The following is a 25627-nucleotide window of genomic DNA, read 5'->3' as shown; positions in this document are numbered from 1 at the left end:
GCATAGTCAGACAGTTTGCAAGGTTGCAAGGTTCTCAGATCCAGCATTAAGGAAATTGATGCAGAGGATGAACAGGAAAGAAAATTCTTTCCATCCACAAGGAGATAGAAGGCACTTCAGAGAAAGTAGTTGGGACAGACAGACATCCTATCAATACAAACAATGCAGCCTCAATAACCTGGATAGAATACCTCAGAAAGTTGAATGATCTTATGTGAGTGGCCAAGGTCAGTGAATTCTTCTTCAAGTCTTTACAATGGAGATAGTAACCTCACACAGTGCTCATTTCACCACTAGTCCCCTTCACTCAGCCATCAATAATTTCCAGCAATCACAACTCATACTTTACTTTCATAGCTTCACCTTACCTACATGCACACAGATCTCACAATTTGAACACATTAAGAGCTTACTAGCACATACTTTCTCACAAGTAGCACTAGACAACATCTAACTGGAGGTTGGCAACAGCTAAGCAGCAAGGAACAGGCATGTCCTTCCCTGAGTGATGACAGATAGCTCTCTCTAAGACTGCACCAAACATGACAGAGGGTGAGAACAGTGAGAGGGAGAAACTATTAGGTATACTCATGCGGAAACCTCTTTCTTGCATCTCATTTCCCCATCATCCTATGCATCACCTTCTTGCTTTCACTACTCTCCCCTCACTATAGTCCAACCCCATGTGCTTTTCTCCTTTCAGGGAGATACTGGTGTAGTATCAATGCCACTAGAGAAGTAATCCAGAAATCCAGATCTTGGAACAGTGTGGAAATTCCATGACAATAGTTGGTGGAATTTAAATGTAGTTAATAAGTCTGGTTTCCTATAATGCTAATCCCTGTGATGGTAACCATGACAACTGTCATCAATTTTGGAAAAATCCAACCTTTTCACTAATGCCCTTTAATGAAGGAAATCTGCTGTCCTTACTTGGCCTGGCCTACATGTGACTCCAGCAATGTGGTCAACTCTTAACTGTCCTCCAAAATGGCTAAGCAAGTCACTTAAAATTAGGCAATAAATAGTGGCCTTGCCAGTAATATCCATATCCATGAAAGAATGAAAAAAAGACAAGTTGATGTCTTTGTGTAAGAAGGGGATGAAAGGCATGCTGGATGCAATTAGCTCCAACTGCATCTCATTACAAGCAAATCCTGAGTGACATTGGCAAGGGTCACAGAATAGTTTCAAGCTCTGAATTACTGAAACAAAGCCAAAATAATCTCAAACATTGCACCAAGATGACTATTTAGCCTCTATTTATTTAAGTACTGCAGATTGAAACAAAAGCATTTAGTTTTAAATGGGGAAGCTGTTAGGTCCCAAATTGCATGCAGATAATGTTTTCACGACTGCATGAAACAAAGTGAATGTAGCAGGTGGGGTCCCCAGTCCCTTTGACAGCACTACAAATCTTCCAATACTTCCAGCCCATTTGTAAATGTAAGTAAAAAGCTCCATCTGTCTGTGAAATTAGTGGTGTAAATGAAGTGCTGGTATTGAACACTTCCATTTTGTAATTCTCAAGTATTAAAAATTGAGATTATCATTTTGAAGATAAACTATGCAAGCTGTTAAAGCCATTTGATTTCCAAACTCACATCAATTTAGCTGTTAACTAGTTCATTAAACTAACAGTATCATTGACTTGCAGTGCAGTTGCTGAAAACTGAGAGTGTTTTGGCTACACATTTTTTTTCCATGTCTGTATCAGGGAGTCATCAAGTTTTAAATGGCATGAACTCCAGTATCAATAAAACCTCCTGCAGTCAGACATAATCTCATGCCAACTAACTCAACATTTTTGCATCAGATCACTTGTTTGGGAGAATTACCTTCAATTAATACACACACAAGGAAGTAAAAGCTGAAATATAATAAAGAAAGTTTAAACTGCTGTAAGTGCCAACTGTAAAGTTCCTTGGTTGAAATAATGCCCTTGTGTACTCAGTTGGTGGAATGCAGAAAACCAAGAACAATGGTTTGTTTTTGGATTTGCTCTTCCATTGGTTTTCCAATGAGTCTGCACTTCACTTAGTTTGATACTTTGAGAGAGCTGGCAGCTCTGCCGAGTCTCATGTTAATGATAATGGTCTCATAATTAATTGCTCATCAGGGATTGATTAACTCCATGGGTTAGTTTATTTAAAACAGTTAAACATGTCACATGTTATGAAGCAGACATGACAGCAAACCAGCTGCTTTACACAGTAGAGTTGAACATTATGTGCACATGAAATGGAGTCCTTAAAGGTAAATTCCATTAAAAGCAGGTACACATCCTTTTCTCAAAAACGTTGAACCACTTACAATAACAAGTGAGCTTATGAGGTTCTATAAAGGACAGATAACATTCTGATACATTGAGATATTATGAGAATGTCTTTGTTTTGAGGTTGTTTTTTGCAGTTATGAGTGATATTATCTGATGGTCCTTTTTGTATTGCCAAGTCTTTTGTTTATGGTCTGCAGATACTGTTCCAGATTTGTTTATTATGATATACTACAGCCAATGCTTGTTCTTATTGACTCATTACTCAGGCTATTTTGAGTGGTTCAAATCATCTTGGCACTTGTTCTTTCATTCCTTAAGACCTTCCAGTGAATTTTGGAACTCTGGTTTTGGAACCCTGGACTACTCTAATTGTAACCTTCTGTTAGTCCAATTTTTACTCACAATTCACATTTCTGAAGAAGGTCACTGGACTTGAAATGTTAATTCTGCTTTGTGTGTACAGATACTGCTAGACCTGTTGAGTTTGTTCAGCAATTTCTGCTTTTGTTTCATATGTTTACCATTTGTGGTTAATTGACCACATTACCAGATTCTGATTTGTTGATCACTTCACATGGGCAGGATTCCAGATGGTGTTTATTGCAGTTTGAAGATACTCTTTGTTTGTGGGCTGTTTGATTTGGTGGCAACATTTTGTGGCTGCATTTGCCTTTGCTGTAAGGCACTACCTCTGCCACTGGCCTCTTCTGCCAAATGTTGAAAAGTGTGGTGCTGGAAAAGCACACAGGTGAGGCAGCATCTGAGGAGCAGGAGAGTCGATGTTTCAGGCATAAGCCCTTCATCAGGAATGAACCCATATGCATTGCAAAATTGATTGAAAGCTGGGCATTTCCTGGGTGCACACAGAAGACCACACCTTCCATGTGCCTTGCTATGTTTGGGTGCTGTAGTGATTATGTCAACCAAATGTTTGTATTTGGAACCTGTTCACTTCATCAACCTGCCAGGAAAGATTCCATGGGGCTAATGTGATCATGAACTGACAATTCTGTTTGCTGGCTCCACATGATCAATCACATCATGAGCACTTTTCTCTATAATTTGCACACAAGGTTGTCTATGAATTCTATAGACAGTTGTTTAAATGACACAAATTCTAGTCACAATATTTTCCATTGCTAATCGTCACGTCATTTTTATTTCTTTAATCAACTTGTCAGAGATATCATTACACACCTCTGTAACAGATGGGACTTGAACTTGGGCCTCCTAGTCCAACATCAGGGACACTATCATTATGCTACAACAGCCCCATCATGTCATTTTAATGATAATAGAACCGAGAACTGAACAGCACAGGAACAAGCCCTTTGGCCCATGATGTTGTGCTGAACATGATGCCAAATTAAACTAATCTCTCTGCCTGCCCTTGGGCCATATCACTCCATTCTTTGCATATTCATGTCTTCTTCTAAAAGTCCCTTCAACGTCCTTATTATATCTGCCTCTACCACCACCCTTGCAAGCATGTTCCAGACTCCTACTACTCTGTGTAAAACAAAACCTGCCTCTCTCATCTCCTTTGAACATTCTCCCTCTTACCTTTAAATGCATGTTCCCTAATGTTAGACATTTCAACTCGGGGGGGGGGGAGATTCTGATCATTGACCCCATTAGTTTAATCATCAATCACATGCCCATAATTAGTTAGCCCCATGGGTTAGTTTAGTTAATACAGTAAAACATATTGTAAGTTATGAAGCAGACACTCCAAATAAAAGCTGATCTATGTAGATATACAGGTAGGTCTCTTATAATGCCGTAGTTTAGTTCCCGTGCAATCTCGCTTTATAAGAAAATCATGCAATACCAGCACCATTTCAACAAATAGGGCTGGAATCGTGTTATCACCAATACAAGTAAGGAAAGTTCGAGTTCTACAAAAATTGGTCTAAATTTAGTAATCGTGTTATAGCCAATTTGTGCTGTAGAAACACATACTATAGGAGAACCATATAGCACATGGCTAGCAAACCCACAGCAATCTAACTGCCTTTAAAGATGAATTACCTAAATGCAAGGTACACATACAATGCTTAGAACATCTTTAAGGTATAATGTGGCAGGTGGTGACTGTGGACCAGCCTACTGACGCTACAAATTGTCTCATTGAATTATGTAGACCATGAGAGAACCCATCACCTCTTTGTGTGATGAACCTCTTTAAGGTCTTTCCTCATTCTCAGACCCATTGAGTTGAAAATGAGAAAAAGAGAATCTGTAAAAGTGGCTGATTTTGTGATGGCTGGTTTATTCCAGTTGTGGTGCAAGACTAGAAGACATCCCCATTCAGCCCTTAAAATCCAGTGCATATAACTGAACAACTGGAGACGCAAACAAAGCAATGTGACTGTTTTGCTGTTTTCTGATGTCTTTCATGACCTCCGAATGATTTAAAGCCAATAAAATACTTCTGAAATGCAGTAATTGTTGAATTGTAGTAGCCAATTGCCAAAGGCAGCTCTCTCACAAAGCAGTAATCAAATAATCTGATATTGGTTGATGGATTAAAAAAAGGACAAATAAAACTCTGCTAATTTTCCTCAAATAGTGCCTTGGGTTCTCTTACATCAATCTGAGAGTCTTTGTTTAATGTCTCATTTGATGGATGGCATTTCTAACAGTATAGCACTCCCTCAGTACTGCGCTAAAGTGTTTAATTTGGAATATGCGCTCAAATCTCTAGATTGTTACTCCAATGCACAAACCTCTGACTTCAAGACACAAGTGCTACCTACTAAGCCAAGAATAGCACCTTTTAAGTTAGCATGTGCAAATGAAATACCCTGGAATCATAAAATAGCAACACTTGTCATTGGAAATAGAATATTTTGAATGTGCCGAGGTTATGTACAATGTTGTAGTCTCACTCAGAAGAAGGAGGCCCTGCTTTGCTAATCAAGCTGTTAAAATGCTCATGGCAGTGTTAGCTAAGTTGTAATCATCTTGCTATCCCATTTGTCAGAGCCTGACATTAATGATGAGGTAATTCTGATTGCAATTTCCACCTGGCTGCTTTAACTGTAATTGAGATACAAGAAGTTAATTAAGTGTTCCATCACCCATGAAAGAAATTTCTGAAATGTCCTGGAGCAGCTGCCAAAGTGCAAATCGAAAGGTTTGTATCATCCCTGAGCATAAGCTGAAACTGGATTAACATCAAGGAGCCAACACTGGGATTCATGTCACATGTAGACAGGTTGGTTAAGAAGGCACTTAGCAGGCTTGCTTTCATTGCTCAGACTTTTGAGTAGAAGGGTTAGGACGTTATGTTGAGGTTGTACAGGACATTGGAGAGGAGAAAGTGAGGGCTGCAGATGCTGGAGATCAGAGCTGAAAATGTGTCGCTGGAAAAGCGCAGCAGGTCAGGCAGCATCCAAGGAACAGGAGAATCGACGTTTCGGGCATAACGTCGATTCTCCTGTTCCTTGGATACTGCCTGACCTGCTGCACTTTTCCAGGACATTGGAGAGGCCTCTTCTGGAGTACTACGTGTAGTTATGGTCACCCTGTTATAGGGAGGACATTATTAAACAAGAGGGGATTCAAAAAAGATTTAGCAGGATGTTGCTGGGAATGGAGGGTTTAAGATAGAATAGATCAGAACGATTGGGACTTTGTTCATTGGAGTGTATAAAGTTGTGGGGTGATCTTACTGAGGGTTATAGTATCATGAGAGGCATAGATAAGGTAAATAACAAGGGTCTTTTCCTTAGGGTGGGGAGTCAAAACTAGAGGGCATATTTTTAAGGTGAGAGAAGGAAGATTTTAAAAGGACATTTTTTTTAGACAGAGAGTCTAATGGAATGAACTGCCAGATAAAGTGATGGATGTAAGTACAGTTACAATGCTTAAAAGACATTTGAATAAGTTCATGAATAGGAAAGGTTTTGAGGGATATGGGCCAAATGCAGGAAGGTGGGACTAGTTTAGTTTGGGAACATGGTCAGTGTAGACTGATTGGACTGAAGGTCTGTTTCCGTGCTATATGACTCAATGACTAGAGCATCAACACCATTGATGAATACTCATAATATGTGTCAAAGCCTAAATTTATGAATAAGCCAAATCTTAAGATTTGTACTTAGAAAGCTGGAACTTGAAGAAACAAGCATCAGTATTAAATACACATGTCTCCGTCTGGATAACCATGTGGAAACTACTTATAAAAAACATTATCCAAGAACAAAGTCAGTTGGCTTATGCATTCTTAGAATACAAATAAAAATTCAGGATGTCGAGAAGTTCATATTGGGATAGTTTTGGTAGCTTCCATTTTTGGAGGGATCAGTTCACAGGAACCCTACCCAACCAAAACATGCTGTGATTAGCTGCCAATTAGAGACAAGAATGTGAACAACTGTTGAATAGCTCAAGTCCTAAAACACTTCTTCAAATCAAAAATGCCCTAATTAAATTCCACAGCTGCTTACAGCCGGTTTCATAACAGTTTCTACCCTACTGTTGTTAGAATACTGAATGGACTCACAAACTCTTAACATTTGCCTGTACCAGTGTTTTTGTTTTTGCTGCTGTTTACCTATTATTTACTGTGTATGCTACTTAACTCTGTGATCTGCCTGTATTGCTCGCAAGACAAAGCTTTTCATTATGCCTCGGTACACATGATGATTGATTAATTAATTAATTAATTAACTCAATCAACATAAAACTAACTGCTGATGTTCAAAGTAACTATTGAACTTTAGTTGCATTGTTAATTTAAAGAGGTAAATACTTTCCTGGCTTTACACATGGGCAATGAATACATAAGTGAGAAACTGATGTATGATTTGGAAAAGGCAAAAGGTAAGCCACAGTTGGGTGCTTCCCATTAAAAGAAGGATATTATGGCCTTAGTATGTACAATGAATATTCATGAAAATAATACCATTGGTGAGGAATTACAGTTGCACAGAAGGGATGCAGAATGAGATGTTTCTATTGGGATAGAGAAAATGAGTAGAAGATCTAATTGATGTTTTGAAGATTATGACCTTTTTGTAAATGGGAGCGGCAATTATTGTAACAAGGCATTCATTCTGAAATTGCTGCTGGTGGAGCAAAGACATGCAGAGGGAGTGGAAGGGGGAACAAGGGATAGGAAGAGGGGTCACATACAAGGCAAGGGACCAAAGTCTTTTCATAAATACTAACCTGGATATTAGTTGCATCTATCTGATTTTTCAGATTCAGCTATTGGAAATCTCACGCATCATGTCTATAACAATTCAAACTTGACAGCATAATCCATGCTTCATGGGTGCTTCAGAAACAGCTGCCAATTGGCTGTGTTATTTTCAGACATGATAAAGAAACTGCGGGAGAGTAGGGTTGGTTGCGTCATTATAGAGCCTTTGGTCTAAATGGCTCAACCTCTAACTTGTTATCCATTTTGTTTGTTCCTCAAAACAAAAATCTGCCTAGATGATTGCCAGGAATATTTTGTTGGAGTCATTACAATGTTGTTCTTATCATTTGTATTCAATTTAAATTCTCTAGTCTGATTCATCTGGGTGCCTACATTGGTGATGACCCAGGGAACCTGGAGAAAGCAGCAACCACTAAAGCTCATTCAGAGACAATAGACAAAAGGTGCAGGAGTAGGCTATTCTGCCCTTCGAGCCTGCACCACCATTCAATATGATCATGGCTGATCATCCTTAATCAGTATCCTGTTCCTGCCTTATCTCCATAACCCTTGATTCCACTATCCTTGAGAGCTCTATCCAACTCTTTCTGAAATGAATCTAGAGACTGGACCTCCACTGCCCTCTGGGGCAGAGCATTCCACACAGCCACTACTCTCTGGGTGAAGAAGTTTCTCCTCATCTCTGTCCTAAATGGTCTACCCCGTATTTTTAAGCTGTGTCCTCTGTTTCGGCACTCACCCCGCAGCGGAAACATGTTGCCTGCCGCCAGAGTGTCCAATCCTTTGATCATCTTATATGTCTCAACCAGATCCCCTCTCAGTCTTCTAAACTCAAGGGTACACAAGCCCAGTCGCTCCAGTGATCTCGTTGTACTGCCCCTTTACCTAAATTGATTCCATTTAGGTAGTAATCTGCCTTCCTGTTCTTGCCACCAAAGTGGATAACCATACATTTATCCACATTAAACTGCATCTGCCATGCATCTGACCACGCACATAACCTGTCCAGGTCACCCTGTAATCTCCTAACATCCTCCTCACATTTCACCCTGCCACCCAGCTTAGTATCATCAGCAAATTTGCTAATGTTATTACTAATACCATCTTCTATATCATTTAATATATAGTAAAAAGCTGCGGTCCCAGCACTGATTCCTGCAGTACCCCACTGGTCACTGCCTGCCATTTCAAAATGGAGCCATTTATCACTACTTTATTTCCTGTCAACCAACCAACTTTCAATCCAAGTTAGTACTTTGCCCCCAATACCATGCGCCCTAACTTTGGTCACTAACCTCCTATGTGGGACCTTATCAAAAGCTTTCTGAAAGTCCAGGTACACCACATCTACTGGATCTCTCTCGTCCATCTTCAGAGTTACATCCTCAAAAAATTCCAGAAGATTAGTCAAGCATGATTTCCCCTTCATAAATCCATGCTGATTCTGACCTATCCTGTTACTACTATCCAGATGTGTCGTAATTTCATCCTTTATAAAGGATTTAGCTCAGGTGCTCTGTTTTTGATCTTCACCAGGACAAGCAAAAACTAATCACAATGCCAAGTTCTCTTGTCTTTGCTGTGGTGAAGCCAATGCTCAATGTAGAACAAAAACAGAAATTGCTGCAGAAACTCAACAGATCTGGCAGTATCAATGGAGAGAAAGCAGAGTTCACGTTTAGGGTCCAGTGACCCCTCTCCAGAGCTGAGGATAGCTAGGAAAAGCTGGTATGTATGCTGAAGACGGTGGATGGGGTGGGGAAAGGTGGAGTAAAGGAGTAAGCAATAGATGGGGATGCAGTCCAGAGGAGGAGGAAAACAGTTGGGCATATAATGGGATGGATAATGGCAAGCCAGGGAGAAAGACCATCTCCTAATGGGGTCTATAAGTAGGTGAAATCGGATTGCCTGTGCTGAAAGCAGCCCATGTAATGACAGGGCCTGGAATGTGGGGGTGAGTAAAAGACATGGATGAAGATGCTCACATCATTAAAATTATTTAACTCCATGCTGAGTCCTGAAGGCTGCAGGGTCTCCCGACTGAGGTGCAGTTCTTCCAGCTTGCACTAAGCTTTGCTGGAGCACTGCAGCAAGCCTGAGACAGAGATGTTGGCCAGGGAACAGGGTGATGTATTAAAGTGGCAGATACTGGAAGCTCGGGGTTATTTTTGCAGACGCGGTATGTGTTCCGTAAAGTGGTCATCCAGCCTGCACTTCATCTCCTCAGTGTAGACGATAGAACACTTGCCTCTGTCTTATGAATTTGTGGGTTCAGAAATTCAGCACACCATTTAGGCTGAATTAACTACTTTCTTCCCTTTCTCTCTCATTAAATCCAACAGGTCTGAAGTAGAGAAGGATGAGATAAAGAAAAATTAAGCATTCCCTTCTACACTATATGCTGTGATAATTCCATCAATCTGTCAATATGAAGAGCAGCAACAAAAACTCAGAAAATATAAGGGTAGCAACAGGAGCCTCAACTCTGTAAAATCTAATTATCTTGTCAAGAACATTCTTACATCAATTTCTAATTATTTTATGTTTGTTTTATAATGCTTTTTGCAAAATAGCAAATTTCTTACCTTGTTCCTGGATCTGATTAAACCTTGATGTCCCTCCTGGGAAACAGGAACAGGATTACAAAATACTATGATTGCTCTATTGCATTCCTAGCCAATTCCAACAGTCCCTCAGGTGACTGTACTCCAAGCAGAGAATATTAAATTTCAACAACAACGCTACTCAAAAGTAATATATTTTCTTCGAATTCAATCAAATAATTGTTAACTTTTTTTCTATTTAGTTCTCTCAGCTCAGTCAAAATTACAGAAATATAGAATCATAGAAACATCTCAACACAGAAGGAGGCCATTCAATCCAGTGTATTTGTACTAGGTCTCTGAAGGAGTAATTCAGTCACTGCTACATGCTTACTTTTTTCCCCATGGGCCTGAAATCTCTTCCTTTCAGATAATGATCCAATTTGTTTTTGTAATCCTCAATGGAGCATGCCTTCACTACACTGTCAGAGAGTGCATTCCAGATTCTAAAACTTCAACTCATGGAAAAGCTTTCTTATTGCTTTATTTTTCAATTGTCTTAGAATTGTGCACTTCTGCTTTTGATTCTTCCACCAAAGGGAATTGTTTCTCCCTATCTGTCTACTCTGTTCAGGCTCCTCATGATTTTAAATACCACGATCAAGTCTCCCCTCAACCTTCTCTGTTGCAGGTGAACAATCTTTCCACGTAACTGAAGTTCCACATTCATGGAACCATACTCATTAATCATTTTTTAGCCTTCTCTAATGTTTTTGTATCTTCCCTAAACAGTGGTGCTAGAACTGGATGCAACAGATTAGTTGAAGCTAAGCCAGTGCTTATGCATGTGTAATATAACTTTTGTTTTTGCATTCTATATGGTTATTGATAAAGCCCTGGATTCTACATGCCTTATTAAAGATCCTGTTAACTTGTACTACCACTTTCAATGATTTCTGTTGTACAAACCCAGGTCCCTTTACTAAGATCAAAGCCATTAAGAAATATCTGGAACAGCAGAGGTCCTAACACTGAACTTTTGATGAACTGTACCTCTTCAACCAGTCTGCAAAACAACCGTTGACTATTATAGTTTGCTTCCTGTTATTCATCTAACTTTGCACCCATGTTTTTACTATCTCTTTTATTTCACAAGCTCAAACTTTGCTCATAAGCCTGTTCTGCACTACTTCACCAAAGGCCTTCTGAAAATCAATCTCATACCACATCAACAGTTTTGTCATCTTCACACCTCTCTCACCCCATTAAAGATACTCTCACAAGTTGAACACAATTTGACCTTAAATTCATACCAGCTTGTCTTTTGCCCGAGTGACACCTTATTTTCTCCTAAATTATTGTTTCTGAAACTGTCCCCACAAGAGTTGACTTGCCTATAGTTGCTGGGTTCATTATAAAACTCCTCTTTTTGAACATGGTTGTAACATTTGCCATTATCCAGTCCTCCTGCATCAGTCCTGAATCTAAGGAAGATTTGAAAACTATGGCCAATGTGTTTACAATGCCCACTCCTTCAATCTGTTCCATCTTGTCTCAATGCCTTAGTGCAGATAGCCAATCCAATACCACCTCCTTACCAATTTTAAACCCTTCAAGTACCTGAGCTTCCTCCTTTTACCCTCCTAAAGCATGCAGCGTCTTCATCTGTGGGAGACGAGGCATTCGTTTTCTACCACCGCCCCGTTCCCTGCCGTTCGTTTCATTCATTCATGGTGTGTGAGCTTCACTGACTTGGCCAGTATTTATTACCCATCCTGAGTTGCCCTTGAGGAGGTGATGGTGGTGGACTATCTTCTTGAACTGCTGCTATCCATTTGATGTAAGTACACCGACAATGCTGTTTGGGAGGGAGGCTGTATAGACACTGTAATTAGATGTTTGTCCAGTTCAGCTTCTGGACAATGGTTACTCCATGATGTTGATAATGTGGGAGTAAGCCGTGGTATAGGATTGAATGTCAAGGGGCAATTGTTAGATTCTCTCTTATTGGACATCATCACTGTTCAGCATTTGCATGGCATAAATGTTACTTTCCACTTGTCTGCCTAAGCCTGGATATTGTACAGACCTTGTTGCATTTGGGCACAGACTGTGAACGGTGCTGAACATTGTGCAATCATTGGCAAACATCCTCACTTCTGACCTTATGATGGAGGGAAGGTTATTCACTAATCATCTGAAGATGGTAAGGTTCTTGACACTACAATTAGGATCTCCTGCCAAGATGTGATGGTAAGGTAAGGGTGCCATAATCTTTCCAGACAGTTAGAGAGACACAACTGGTGATGGTTTAACCTGAGGGTCACTCCTCTTCAGGTGAGGAGAGAGGTTGAAAAAGAGAGTCCTTCATAGTAACCTCAGCATAGTGCAGGAATTGAACCCACACAGGCAAATTTGCCCGAAACCTCAATTCTCCTACTCCTCGGATGCTGCCTTATCTGATGTGCTTTTCCAGCACCACACTCTCTGAACTTTAGTTTTACTAAGACTCCTTAATGCCACACTCAGTCACATGTGGCAGGAATGTCAAGGGCTATCACTCTTAGCTCACCTCTAGAATTCAGTTGTTTTGGATATGTTTAAACCAAGGCTGTGATAAAGTCAGGAGCTGAATGGCCCTGGCAAAACCCAAAGTGAATGTCAGTGAGCAAGTGCTGCTTGATGATGCATTCCATCACTTTGTTGATCATCAAGAGTACCCTGATGGGGCATTAACTAGCCCGGTTGGAAATGCCTTGCTGCTCTTGTACAGGACATACTGGGGCAAATTTCCATATCATTGAGTAGTTGCCAGAGATGTGGCTGTACTGAAACAGCCTAGGGTATGACTGAACCTGAAGCACAAAATTATTACTAAAATGTTGTCGGGGGCCATGACCTTTGCAGCATCCAGTATCTTCTCTCATTTCTTGATATTACATGGAATGAATCAAATTGTTTGTTTGAAGACTGGCATTAGTGATGCTGGAGACCTCTGGAGGAAGTCAAGTTAGATCATCCACTTGGCACATCTGGTTGAAGAATGTTGCGAATGTTTCAGCCTTAACTTTTACACTGACGTGCTGGCAACTCCATAATTGAGAATAAGGATATTTGTGGAGACTTGTCCTCCAATGAACCTCAATCTATAATCGGATGATTGAATTCTCCTAATTATAAACGATCTATAATTCTTGTACTTCTATGCAATTTCCTTGCAAATTTCTTCCTCCACAACCCTCCAACTTGACTCTACAAATGGAAGCATTTTCTCAATATTTAACCCTGCCTGTCAAAATTAAATAGATCTCTTTTGGGTCATTTCTCAATCTTTTGTCTAAAAACAATAGCTGAAGCCTTGTTCAGTCTTTCCTAATAATTGTACCCTCTCGATTCAAAGTGTGTGTATTTAAGATAATAAAAAGAACACTGTGTACTGTTTTAAATCAATGCAGTCAAGACTTTGGATTGAACATAATTGCAAGCGAATAAGATTGTATGAAGTGTAGATGCCACAGTGAGAAGACTTTGCCATTTCCCATGCTGTCCTCCACTGATCTGCAACAGTATCAAGGATGCAAGGCAAATGAGTCCGTTAGATACTAAAAATAACTTTTTTCTTTTCGGTCTTGTCTTGTATCAAGAAAAAAAAGAATTCCCTTTCCTAATCAAGGAAATAGCAACAGTGAAATATTTAATAAAGCACACAATGAAACTGCATTGATGGGTGACAAAAATTCTTTCATGGTTTGATTCTTTTTTCATCAAGTTGCACTTACAATTGTGGACATTTCTAATCTAATGTAGCTGATTGAAAGTCCTAATGTGCTTGTTTTCCTCTATAGACTCAGAACTGCACTTAAGGATGGAGGTATGTGAGAAACAGGGTTAAAATGTCAGCTTTGACTTTTCAGCAGAACGCGGCTAGATACAAATACAATAGGTTTTAAGAAAATGAAAGAGATTGGATGAAAAGGAGAACAAAAGGCAAGTTCTGTATTAGGGCAGAAAGTGCTGGAAATATTGAGCAGGTCGGAGGAATCTCTGGTGGGAAAGACAAAGTTAATGTTTCAGAATAATAACCAACTATCATCCATTCAGTCAGCTGTTCTAAATATGACCTAGAGAGTTCTAATAAGACTATACATAATTTGATCTATTCCCTAAATGGCATATACTTCAAATATACTTCAGTAACATCTTTTTGATGGAGAGCATGTCCCCTTTATCATACAGGGTCAGTAACGCCCTGTTTTGTAGTCAACTTTCTCATTGTAGGTTAAGACTAGTCATTACTCTGATCTCGGTAAAATTCCTGATAAAGGGCTTTTGCCCAAAACGTCGATTTTACTGCTCCTCGGATGCTGCCTGAACTGCTGTGCTCTTCTAGCACCACTAATCCATTACTCTGATCTACGAGACTGCTATTCAAAATGATTGAATTTATGTGTGTTACCAGAATATATGTATGAATGCTTCCCTTCTAATCAACGCCTTTCTATAATGATTGTATGATATGTAAAAAACGTTTCTTGTTTGTGCATAGTGTGATGTGTGCTCTTCAGCTGGTTTCTGTGCATTCATGTGGAGTATACCTGAGGAACGTGATAGATGTCACATATATGATGACACAGAAGCATTGTTAAAAAACTGTGAAAGATTAAATCCTCAATATAGCAGAAAAATGAAACTGTAGGTGTGGTTGAAATGATTCCATCAAGAGATGTTCCTCAAACAGCCAGGCAAAGGATGATAGAATGTCTTGAGATAACTGTTTTGAGTACTAGAGGAATGACTTTAACCCCATCTCCCCAGCAAAAGCAGGGTACTACAAATGATCAGTTTATTTATCTATGGTTAGGACCCCTCTGAAATCATTTTGACCTGCTTCTTCTAGCAGGTCACCTAATGTGAGTGGCAGCCTTCTTTAGACCCCTAAGTCAAGTCTCAATTATGTCATTAGCACCCCAATTGCAATTTTAACTTAGGCCTGAGGCAGGAAGCGTTTCCGCCAGGTGGAACGAAGTTGGACATTTAGAAGACATTTGTGGGCGGCACGGTGGCACAGTGGTTAGCACTGCTGCCTCACAGCGCCAGAGACCTGGCTTCAATTCCCTCCTCAGGCGACTGTCTGTGTGGAGTTTGCATATTCTCCCAGTGTCTGCATGGGTTTCCTCCGGGTGCTCCGGTTTCCTCCCACAGTCCAAAAATGTGCAGGTCAGGTGAATTGGCCACGCTAAATTGCCCATAGTGTTAGGTGCAGGGGTAAATGTAGGGGAATGGGTCTGGGTGGGTGCGCTTCGGCGGGTTGGTGTGGACTTGTAGGGCTGAAGGGAGCCAAGGAATTAAAATAGAAAGGACCCTATTTCTACCGTAGCATCTCTAAGCTGACCCACTATCACTAGTATCCTTACATACAGACAAGGATGGATACCACTTCGACTGGGACAACACATTCATCCTAGGACAAGCCAAACAGAGACATGCACGATAATTCATAGAAACATGGCATTCCAACTGGAACTCTATCAACAAACACATCGACATGGACCCCATTTATCACCTCTGAGAAAAATGAACAGGAAATGTCATCACAGGGAATGATGTCACCAACCCCAGGAAACCTAAAGACATAAATAGAAAGCGGATTGCTTCACCAAAGGCTCACTGATGATATTGGCTAGTATGGTGACAAAATGTCTGAAAACAAACCTATGAGCTCAGCGAGCAAACTTATGTTCAGAACACTGCATTACTTTGGAGGATCAATAAACAGAGCTGCATCATTCTCCATAATGCAATACTACATCAACATCAAAATGTTTCATTGTGTCAAGTTTGATTTGAAGGATGTAAACCAATAACCAATCTGATGTCTGGACATAGAAATAAGCCGCCTTGGTGTAGAAAACTAATTTTTTTTTAGTGTCCTAGTTCTTTAGTGCTTTTCAGCTATGCTTCCAGGAATATTTAACAAGAAAATGTCCTATCAGCACCTTGTATACATTTGTTCCCTATTAAAAAGGAGAAAGAGATAGATTGCTCATTATCCTTCAATATAGGTCTGTAGCCTTCGGTGATGGTAGCAATTTAACTTCAATGTTTTTTTATTTTTAACTAAAGCAATATTGGAAATTTATGGTATCTTGAAAGAACTTGCATCTTAACCTTAAAAAAAAAAGTGCTGTTGGTCTTGTCGGTCAATGCCCTTTCTACAGATGTGTGCAGCTGTCTGTACTCACAGAAAATGATGCTGCTCATTGTCTGAATTCTCTGTTGTTGATTGGTCTTCAATTAGTTTCCCAGTATCTAATGCCAAGATGTTGGACTTTTGTATATGGTTACCACAGCTAAACATGATGTGAGTTTGCTCCAACAAGAATGCAGCAATATTTGTTATCTCTCTTACTATAAGAACCTGGGTGTGGATATTGTGGCATTGAAGGATCCAATGGATACTTATTACAGCCAGTCATTAGATACACACGTTAATTTCAAAGGCACGTCATTGTTTGGGCTAACATTAGATTGTTACATTATACAGAAAGCAGCATGTTTCCAGAAATATGTCATTTTTCAAGTGACCTCAGACTAAATGGTACAAATGATCTTGGTACCTTCAGATGACATGTTATAATACAGTGATGATATCATAAGCGTGTCTCTAAAGGTTGTACTGAAGTACGGGCCATGAGAAATAACATCAAAACTGAAGAAAGATGGAAATCTAACAATTTTTAGGCGAGGTAAGAAGAATAAAGAAGGTTTGTGAGAGAATTGAGGCCAAGCGAGATTAAAGGCTTTAATGCAACAACAAAACAGAATAGTTAAGAATAGAGTAAAGAAACAAAGATTGTAGCCAAATGAGGACATGAATAGCTATGTTAAAACAATCTTAAAGCAACATGCAAGGATAAAGAAAGAAACCAAATGAAATCAATTCATAAACGCAAACCACAAAAATAATAACAAAGCTCATTAGGTAAGATGGCGACAGAGATTACAATGTAAATTTGTTGAACTCCGTGCTAGGTCCAGAAAGCTGTGGAGTGCTGAATGGAAAGACAAGGTGTTGTTCCTAGAGCTTGTATCAAGCTTCATTGGAATATCTTAGCAGGCCATGGACAGAAAGATTGGTCCCATGCTAATGTGGCAAACTAAACTGACGTGCAAATGGAAGCCTCAGAATCATGTTTACAAACTTAATAAGGCACCATTCTGCATTTAATCTCACCCATGTGAAACAGAGGTGTTACAGTGTTTCACCTATTGTCTGCACCAGTTCTTCAGGTGAGCATCATTATGTAATGGCAATCTCCTGCCATTCTCCATACACCTGCACATTATTTATATCCAAAATAATCACCCGATTTCCACTTGAATGCTTCAGTTGAACCTTCCTCTGCCATTGCTGTTAAATCACTCTCCAAAGAGGAGCCTAAATGCAGTGTGGGTGATAGTTGAATGTCCTTTTGTTTTAAACTTTATAATTAAAAGTTGGTGTATTAACTTGTTTCACGCAGAAGAGGAAATAATTAGAGAACCACATAATGGATTACAATTGTGAACATCTCTGATGAACCAATTACCCTGAATGTTACTTTATCTCCATTTGATTTCAAATTAACCCATAGCATATTTATTTAGCAGTTTAATTGATTTTAGAACCATTTTTAATGCCATTCTAATTGTGGAATTTCAGGTTATTCTTGGTTGCTCATCTCAACAGAATTGCCTGGAGGTATAATGTAGGAAGTTGTGAACTCAACAATGCATTCTAAACACTTAGAATAATACCAGTGCTGATTTTGCTTTTTGTTGTGATAAATTATGAGGATATTGATTCATGCTATAAAAGCAATCTTTAGGTTACAAATTACTTATATATTTGGTCTGGACTTCTGACCAATTACTTCAATTTTGATTTAACCTGTTGTTTTTTTTCTGGGCTAACTTCATATTAATGTTGTCAAAAGTATATTTGCACCAATAAGGGAACTTGCCTCTGGCCAAACAAGAAAGAACAGGACTGCTGCAGGGTTCCATTATTTGCTCAGGTAATTTAAGAAGGTACGAAAACCATTTTAGAGCAATAATAGCATAAACCAAGACCACAGAAAACATGAGGTTTCCATAACGCCAAATGTTTAAAGTCTCCTCAATAGTAATTTTATAGCCCCAAGCAGAATAAAGGTAGGACTATCTATTTAAAACTAGGTAAGCACAAAGAAATGACTCAAGCTCCAGAAAAAGCAGTGACCTCAATGTTGCATAAATTTTAGTAATCTCACAAGGTCAACCAAGTTATGAGGAGGTAATCACAATTTGAGCAAATGCAACATTGGAAATACTTGTCACATTACCAGCCTCCTTGCTCACCTTGTTATATAACCACTCCCTGAAATATGCATGAAGCTGCACAAAACCCATCTGTCTTCAGCATTGCATAATATTAAAAATGGAAGAACTGCTGATCCTCCCAATCAGAAAAGTTACACGTAATAGTGTTTCAGGCACTGTCTTTTCATGACACATAACACAGTCCACAAGTTAAGACAAAAACAAAACCATCACAGTTTGTTGAATTCTTAGGTACTGGTCTTGGATTCCTTATGAGGCTATATCTGTGAATTCTTGGCTGACCACATTAGGAAATTAAAGAGAATTGGAAGTTCAGAAAAGGGGATGCTTGCTGTTAATGGATCAGAAAATATCTTGTATAATGATATTCAGTTTTAGGTGTTCAGTTGTAATCAATAAAGTGCTAAGTCTTAAGGTCCTGTGTTCTGAAAATAAAGGCATGAATACAGCAAGAATATCCCTGCCTCAGTTCAAGAACATACAACCACCAGACTATCAACCCCATACTGAAATGTCTACCTTACATCTATCCTAGAGGCAATTAACTGGTCAATTGTTCAGTAACACAGAAAAGATGCTGCCACACAAACCTGAAGTTAGCAAGAAAATTAGAGGATAATCATTGTTGGCAGAAGGGACATGAAATGTTTGTCCTCAGGTCTGGACCTCACACCTGGATCTTAAAGAGCTCGGCAATTAAAAGAACAAAGGCTGGATTTTTATCTTAGAAACTTGAGTCAGGAGTTGGGAAATTTCCCAATATGATTCTGTCTCCTGATTCCAGTTACAAAGTTTATGGATGATATAAAGCTATGAAGCATTGTAAATTGTAAGGAAGATAGTGTAGGACTCCATAAGGATGTAAACAAGTTCATGGATTGGGCATATAGATGTCAGTTGACGGTCAATGTAGAAGTCTGAGGTGAGACATTTTGATAGGAAGAACATGGATAGACAATATAAGCTAAGGAGTACAATACTTAAGGGGATGCAGGAGTAGAAGGGACCTGGGTGTATCTATATATAGATCATTGAAGGTAGCAGGACAGATGGAGAGAGAAGTAAATAAAGCATACTGTATCTTTGGCTATATCAATAGGTGCACAGAGAACTAGAAAAAGGAGGTTATGTTGAAGTTATAGAAGACATTTGTTAAACATCAGCTAGAGTTTTAAATATGGTTTTGACCTTCTTATTCCTTCCAAGATATTAACGCAGATGCAAGGAAATTGGCACATTAATTATTCAATCTTTCGGTCACTGCTTAGAAGGAACAGTTTATAGCAAATGGTGGGAGATAATAGCTAGATATGCTCCAGGTTATGATGACTTTACTGCAGAGAATGAGAGAGAGAGGGAGAGAGAGACAATCTTTTCTCTGCTAGAGTCTAGAAGTTTCTGCTGCTATATTGTTCACATGCCCTCAAACCACAGAGTTGTCATCATGCTGATGACTCCTGGTCTCCACAAGTGATCCTATTTGTATAATCCAATCAGCAAGCTGTCTCTCGGCAAAGCTTATTCTTCAGACACCCATGATGTCATGGCACCTTAGATGTTATCCCTTCACTGCTTGAACACAGCAACAGTGCAAACACCGCTCACAGTAAGTTTCAGTGACTTATTTTTAGCAGCATCACTTATCACCGGATTTTAGTTTAAAACAGCCCTTTACCATCTTGGTCCCCAACTCAAAGTACAGAATAATAAAAAAAACTTTACAATTCAATGCTGTAAAGGTATATCGAGTGCAGCAATCCATTGGCTTTATTAACATGGAATCAGTATAATGAATCTGCTTACCTGAGGGGACATCCCATGACATGGATAAATAATGGCTGTGTGGTTTTCTGGTGGACCTTGATCTAGGCAAAAGTCTTTTGCCTTATTGTTATGCACCTATGTGAGGAACACACAAATTAAGGAAAGATATGTAGCACTGTTAGAATGAATAACTTAATGCAGCATAATCAACAAGACTTTGTCAGAAGCAGAGGCTAGATGTTTAAAGCTCAGGCATTTCAGAGTTCAAGGTTTCTAAAAATGTGCAAGGTCCTGTCAATGTTAAGGTGACCACATGAAATAACACTAACCTCTGAGTACCTGATTAGCATTGCCTCAGGATATATGTGTACAGATCACAGTTCCCTGAAAGTGATAATGCAAGTAGATAAGGTGGCCAGGAAGTCATAGGGCATGCTTGCCTTCATTGGGTGGGGCACAGAGCATAAAAATTGGCAAGTCATGTTGTAGCTGTACACAACCTCAGTAAGGCCACATTTGGAATACTGCGTACAGTTTTGGTACCACACTACTGGAAGGATGTGGAGGCTTTGGAGAGTGTACAGAAAAGTTGACCAGGATGTTGCCTGATTTGAAGGATATTGACTGAGGAAAAATTGGTCAGACTGTTTGTTTTCACTTGAACATTGGAGACTGAGGGGTGACCTGATAATTTTGTTAACCTCTATGAGACGTGAATTAAATGGATAGTTGGAATCTTTTTCCCTGTGTAGAAATGACAATTACTGGGGAACATAGATTTTTAAGATAAAAGGAGGTAAGATTAAAGAAGATGTGAGAAGCAATTTTTTTTTCTTACACCTGCTGGTAAGCGCCTGGAAGGTGCTGTCAGTGGAGATGGGAAGGCGGATACAACAGCAAAGCTTAAGGGGCATCTTGACATGAATAGGTAGGGAATAGAGGGATATGGACCACACAGACAAAAGGATTTTAGTTTAGAAAAGCATCCTGTGTTGGCTTAGGCTTGACTGGCTGAAGGGCCTGTTCCTGCGCTGTACTGCTCTTTATTCTTCTGTAAGATCTCTGTTATTAAAAATCAAATTGTAATTTAAATATTCACCTTGATGTTGGGAACAGGAGTCAAGTAAGGAAAGGAAATAATAGAAGAGCAAAACTGAAATGAAAATGAAGCTCAGTGTTGCACAAAAGTGCAGAAGTGTTTCAGCCTTGAGTTGATGGAGAATGAAATTATTGTTCAGGCCTCAAAATTATTGAACTCAATATTGAGTTCTGAAAGCTGCAGGGTCCCCAAATGGAAAATGAGATGCTGTCCTTCTGGCTTGCGCTGAGCTTTGCTGGAGCACTGCAGCAAACCTGAGACAGATGTCCCTATCCACTATCACTCTCCTCCACCTGGCTGAGCTCATCCTCACTTTGAACAACTTCTCCTTTTAATCCCTCTCACTTTCTTCAGGTCAAACGTGTGGCCATGGTTACCCATGTTGGTCTCTTTATCTCTGTGCCGCTGTGTGGTCCATTCCTGTTCCAGTCCTACTCTGGTCCCTCTCCACAACTCTTTTTCTGGTATGTTGATGACATCCCTTGCTGCTTCCCCTCTCATCTAGAATTGGAAAAATTTATCAGTTTCAATTCCAATTTCCACCCTGCTCTCATCAATACCTGGTCCATCGCTGACTCCTCCCTTTCCTTCCTTAACATCTCTGTTTCCATTTCTGAGGATAGGCTGGCCATCAATATCCACCAACTCCCATAGTTACCTGGACGTATATATCCTCACATCCTGTTTCCTGTAAAGGATCCATTTAATTCTTCCAGTTTCTTCATATCCATTGCATATATTCTAATGATGACAGCTTGGACAAGAGGGCCTCCAAAATGGTCACCTTTCTTCATTGTCAAAGAATTCCCCACCACCCATAGTTAACAGGGTCCTCAGCTGTGTCTGGCCATGTCCCGCACCTCAGACCTCACTCCTCTTCTCTCCCACAATAGAGATAGTAGCTCATTTCCCACTCCACCAGCCTCCATATCCACAGGATCATCAGCTGCCATTTCCACCACCTCTCGTAGCATGCCACCGTGTGACACATTTCTCCTCCCCTCCCTTGTTCGCATTCTGCAGGAACCATATCTTCTGGGCACCTTGGTCCACTCCTCCTCATTCCCAACATCCCCAAGACACCACCTCCTACAATTGCTGAAGGTATGACACCTGCCTGCTTGCTTCCTCCCTCCTCAATATCCAAGGCCCTTCCAGGTGAAGCAGATTTACCTACATTTCACTCAATCTCATCTATTATATTCATTGCTCACAATGTGGTCTCCTCTGCACTGGGGAGATGAAACACAGACTGGGTGACTGTTTTGTGGAATACCTATGTTCTATCGGCAAAATTAACCCTGAGCTTCCAGTTGTCTGCCACTTCAACACACCACCATGCTCTATGATCAACATCTCTGTCTTGGGCTTTCTGCACTGTTCCTGTGAAGCCCTGCACAAGCTAGAAGGACAGCACATCACTTTCCATTTGGAATCCTGAAGCCTTCAGGACCCAACATCAAATTCAATAATTTTTGGGCCTTAGTGTATCCATTTATGCTCTTTACCCTCCCTCATATTACTAGTCCTGTCATCACTTGGGCTGTTTGCATCCATCCCATTTTTACCCACTAACAGTCCTTATTATCCATCCCTTTGTCTGTTCAAATGTTCTTTCTCTTTCGGCTCCATCTCCACTTGTCACCAACTTGTTTACACCACAAACCATCCTACCCCAGCCCCGCCTTCAGCATATATATCACGTTTTCCTATCTATAATCCATTCTGATGAAGAATCACTGGACATGCAGTGTTAGGTCTGCTTCCTCTCCACAGACTCTGCTGGACCTGCTGAGTTTCTCCAGCAAAATCTGTTTGTTTTAGATTTCCAGCCTCTACGGTTCTTTGCTTTCTATTTGTTTCAGTAAAGTTATTGTGTTGCTGCACAAGGTTAGCATGAATAGGAGGCACCACTTGGCCATCCAGATATACCTTCCAAAATAAGGATACGTTATGACCACCAGAAACATGGATACACTCAAAATACTGTAGAGTGTTAAGTCGTTAATTGCCAAGTGGCTTTATTTGTCATTTTAACTGTATCAGTTGTATATGAGACAGTGTTCCTCTAGGACTGAGTGTTACATGGACAGCACAAACTACACAATCATACGCAGGGCGGCATAAAGTGCAAAACACGCAAGGCAGTAACTCCTGACACATCAAGACAATAGGCACAGTAATATGCAAATTACAGTGTTATCAAAGAATGATAATTAATAAAAAAAATTGTTCTAGCAGCCATTCGAAGTCATAGAGTTTCAAGTGGAATAGAGTCTGATCATAGTGTTAAGGAGTCTGATGGCCCAGGGGAAGAAACTGTTGCACTGTCTGGCCATGTGAGACTGAATGCTCGGTATCTTCTGCCAGATGGCAGGAGGGAGAAGAGTTTGAGTGAAAGGGATGTGGGTTCTTCCACAATGCTCTTAGCCCTTTAGATGCAGCGTAATGTCTGTAATGGAGGGAAGAGAGACCCCGATGATTCCCTCAGCTGTCCTCCCTATCCATTGTAGGGTGTTACGATCCGAGACAATGCAATTCCTGAACCAGGCAGTGATGCAGCAGCTCAGGGTTAGTCAATGAACCCCCTGTAGAATGTGGTGAGGATTGGGGCGGGGGAGGGGTGCTTTCCTCAACCTGCGCAGAAAGCAAAGGTTTCTGCTGTGCTTTCTTAGCTATGCAGCTGGTGCTGAGGGGCCAGTTGAGATTTTCCACCAGGTGGATGCCAAAAATTTTGGTGCTTTTTACGATCTCCACCGGGGAGCCATCGATGTCCAGCTGAGTGTGGTCACTCCGTGCCTTCCTGAAGTCAACAACCATCTCTTTCATTTGGTCCACATTCAGAGACAGGTTGTTGGCTCTGCGCCAGGAATGTAATTGTAGTCTAAATTCCACCGTTGTTTTCCTACAAATTGCAGTAAGGATGCTGACTATATCATATCAGTCCTATTTAGATATTGTAGATTCTTTTTCAGCTGACCATTTGATACTCCAGCTACTCAAGGAAAGGATACTTTAAATATGGTGGCAGTTGAGTCATTGATATTAAAGGGAGTGAAGCCATTAGCAACCTGTTAACATTCAATTGGGTGCAAATGGATCCCAGTGAGTCTACCCAGCTGTCAGTGTATTTAGGAACGTATAAGATTACCTAAAACAAGATGGGACTGCAGACTGTTAAACCTTAACTGTTCAAAAATGTGAAAATAATCATACTTGCCCCACTTATTTTTCAAACTATTACTGAGACCCTCACTATTTTTCTTTCACGTTTCTCATTTTTTTGATGAAACTGAGAGTTTAGGTGAGGGTGAGTTAATCTTTGGACAGCTGTGTTTTGAAAAAGGAATGTTAACAAATGCAAATATTTGATCTGGAAGATAAAATAACTGAATTACTGATTACAAGGAACACTGAGGATGATTTGGCACTGATTTAATTTGATTTATTGTAGTCACATGTACCTAAGTACAGTGAAAAGCTTTGTTTTGTGAGCAGTACAGGCAGGTCATAGCAAACAAGGACATACAGATTATAGTGTGCTTAGACAGAGAGGGGAATTAAAGGTTACTGTTGTACAGGAGGTACACAAAGCACGATCACCATAACCAAGATTAACATAATTTGAAGTTAGAGAAGTCTGTTCAGCAATCTAATACGGCAGGGAAGAAGCTGTTCTTGAACCTGTTCATCCATGTGTATCTTGTGCCTGATGGAAGAGGTTGGAAGAGAGCATTATGGGGTGGGAAGGGTCTTTGATGATGTTGGTAGTCCTTCTGCTCCAACCAGAAGTATAAGCTGAGTCCATGGATGGGAGAAAGCGAGGACTGCAGATGCTGGAGAGTCAGAATCAAAAAAAAAAGGTGGCCCTGGAAAGGCTCAGCAGGTCAGGCAGCATCTGAGGAGCAGAAGACTTGGTGTTTCAGGCCTAAGCCCTTCAGGAATGCCCGAAATGTCGACTCTCCTGCTCCTCGGACGCTGCCTGACCTCTGGATGGGAGGTTAGTTTCTGTGATGGTCTGGGGCTGGCTGCTGTTTTTATTCTCTCTCTGAACCTCGTTCCAATTAAAGAATTGTTGCTGCATGTTCTGTGCAAAGAATCCTCAGTCTGGAAGAAATTGGTAAGTGATTATTCAAGGTAAAAACAATGACTGCAGATGCTGGAAACCAGATTCTCGATCAATGGTGCTGGAAGAGCACAGCAATTCAGGCAGCATCGAGGAGCTTCAACAAAATCGACATTTCAGGCAAAAGCCCTTCATCAGGAATAAAGGCAGAGAGCCTGAAGCGTGGAGAGATAAGCTAGGGGAGGATGGGGGTGGGGAGAGAGTAGCATAGAGTACAATGGGTGAGTGGGGAAGGAGACGAAGGTGATAGGTCAGGGAGGAGAGGGTGGAGTGGATAGGTGGA

At 40.3% G+C, this 25627-nt stretch overlaps 1 protein-coding gene across 3 annotated transcripts in view; it reads right to left on the bottom strand.

Annotated features, from left to right (window-relative positions):
* galnt17 (polypeptide N-acetylgalactosaminyltransferase 17) overlaps positions 1–25627 on the bottom strand; it is a 409761-nt gene that overhangs the window by 17752 nt on the left and 366382 nt on the right. For all 3 annotated transcript variants that reach the window (XM_043718609.1, XM_043718607.1, XM_043718608.1), the window contains one exon: positions 20159–20254. In XM_043718609.1, the coding sequence (XP_043574544.1) occupies positions 20159–20254 (96 nt within the window). The remainder of the gene's footprint in view (positions 1–20158; positions 20255–25627) is intronic.

This window comes from Chiloscyllium plagiosum, chromosome 28, assembly GCF_004010195.1.
Source record: "Chiloscyllium plagiosum isolate BGI_BamShark_2017 chromosome 28, ASM401019v2, whole genome shotgun sequence".
Taxonomy (NCBI): domain Eukaryota; kingdom Metazoa; phylum Chordata; class Chondrichthyes; order Orectolobiformes; family Hemiscylliidae; genus Chiloscyllium; species Chiloscyllium plagiosum.
This window is presented reverse-complemented; position numbering and strand designations above follow the sequence as displayed.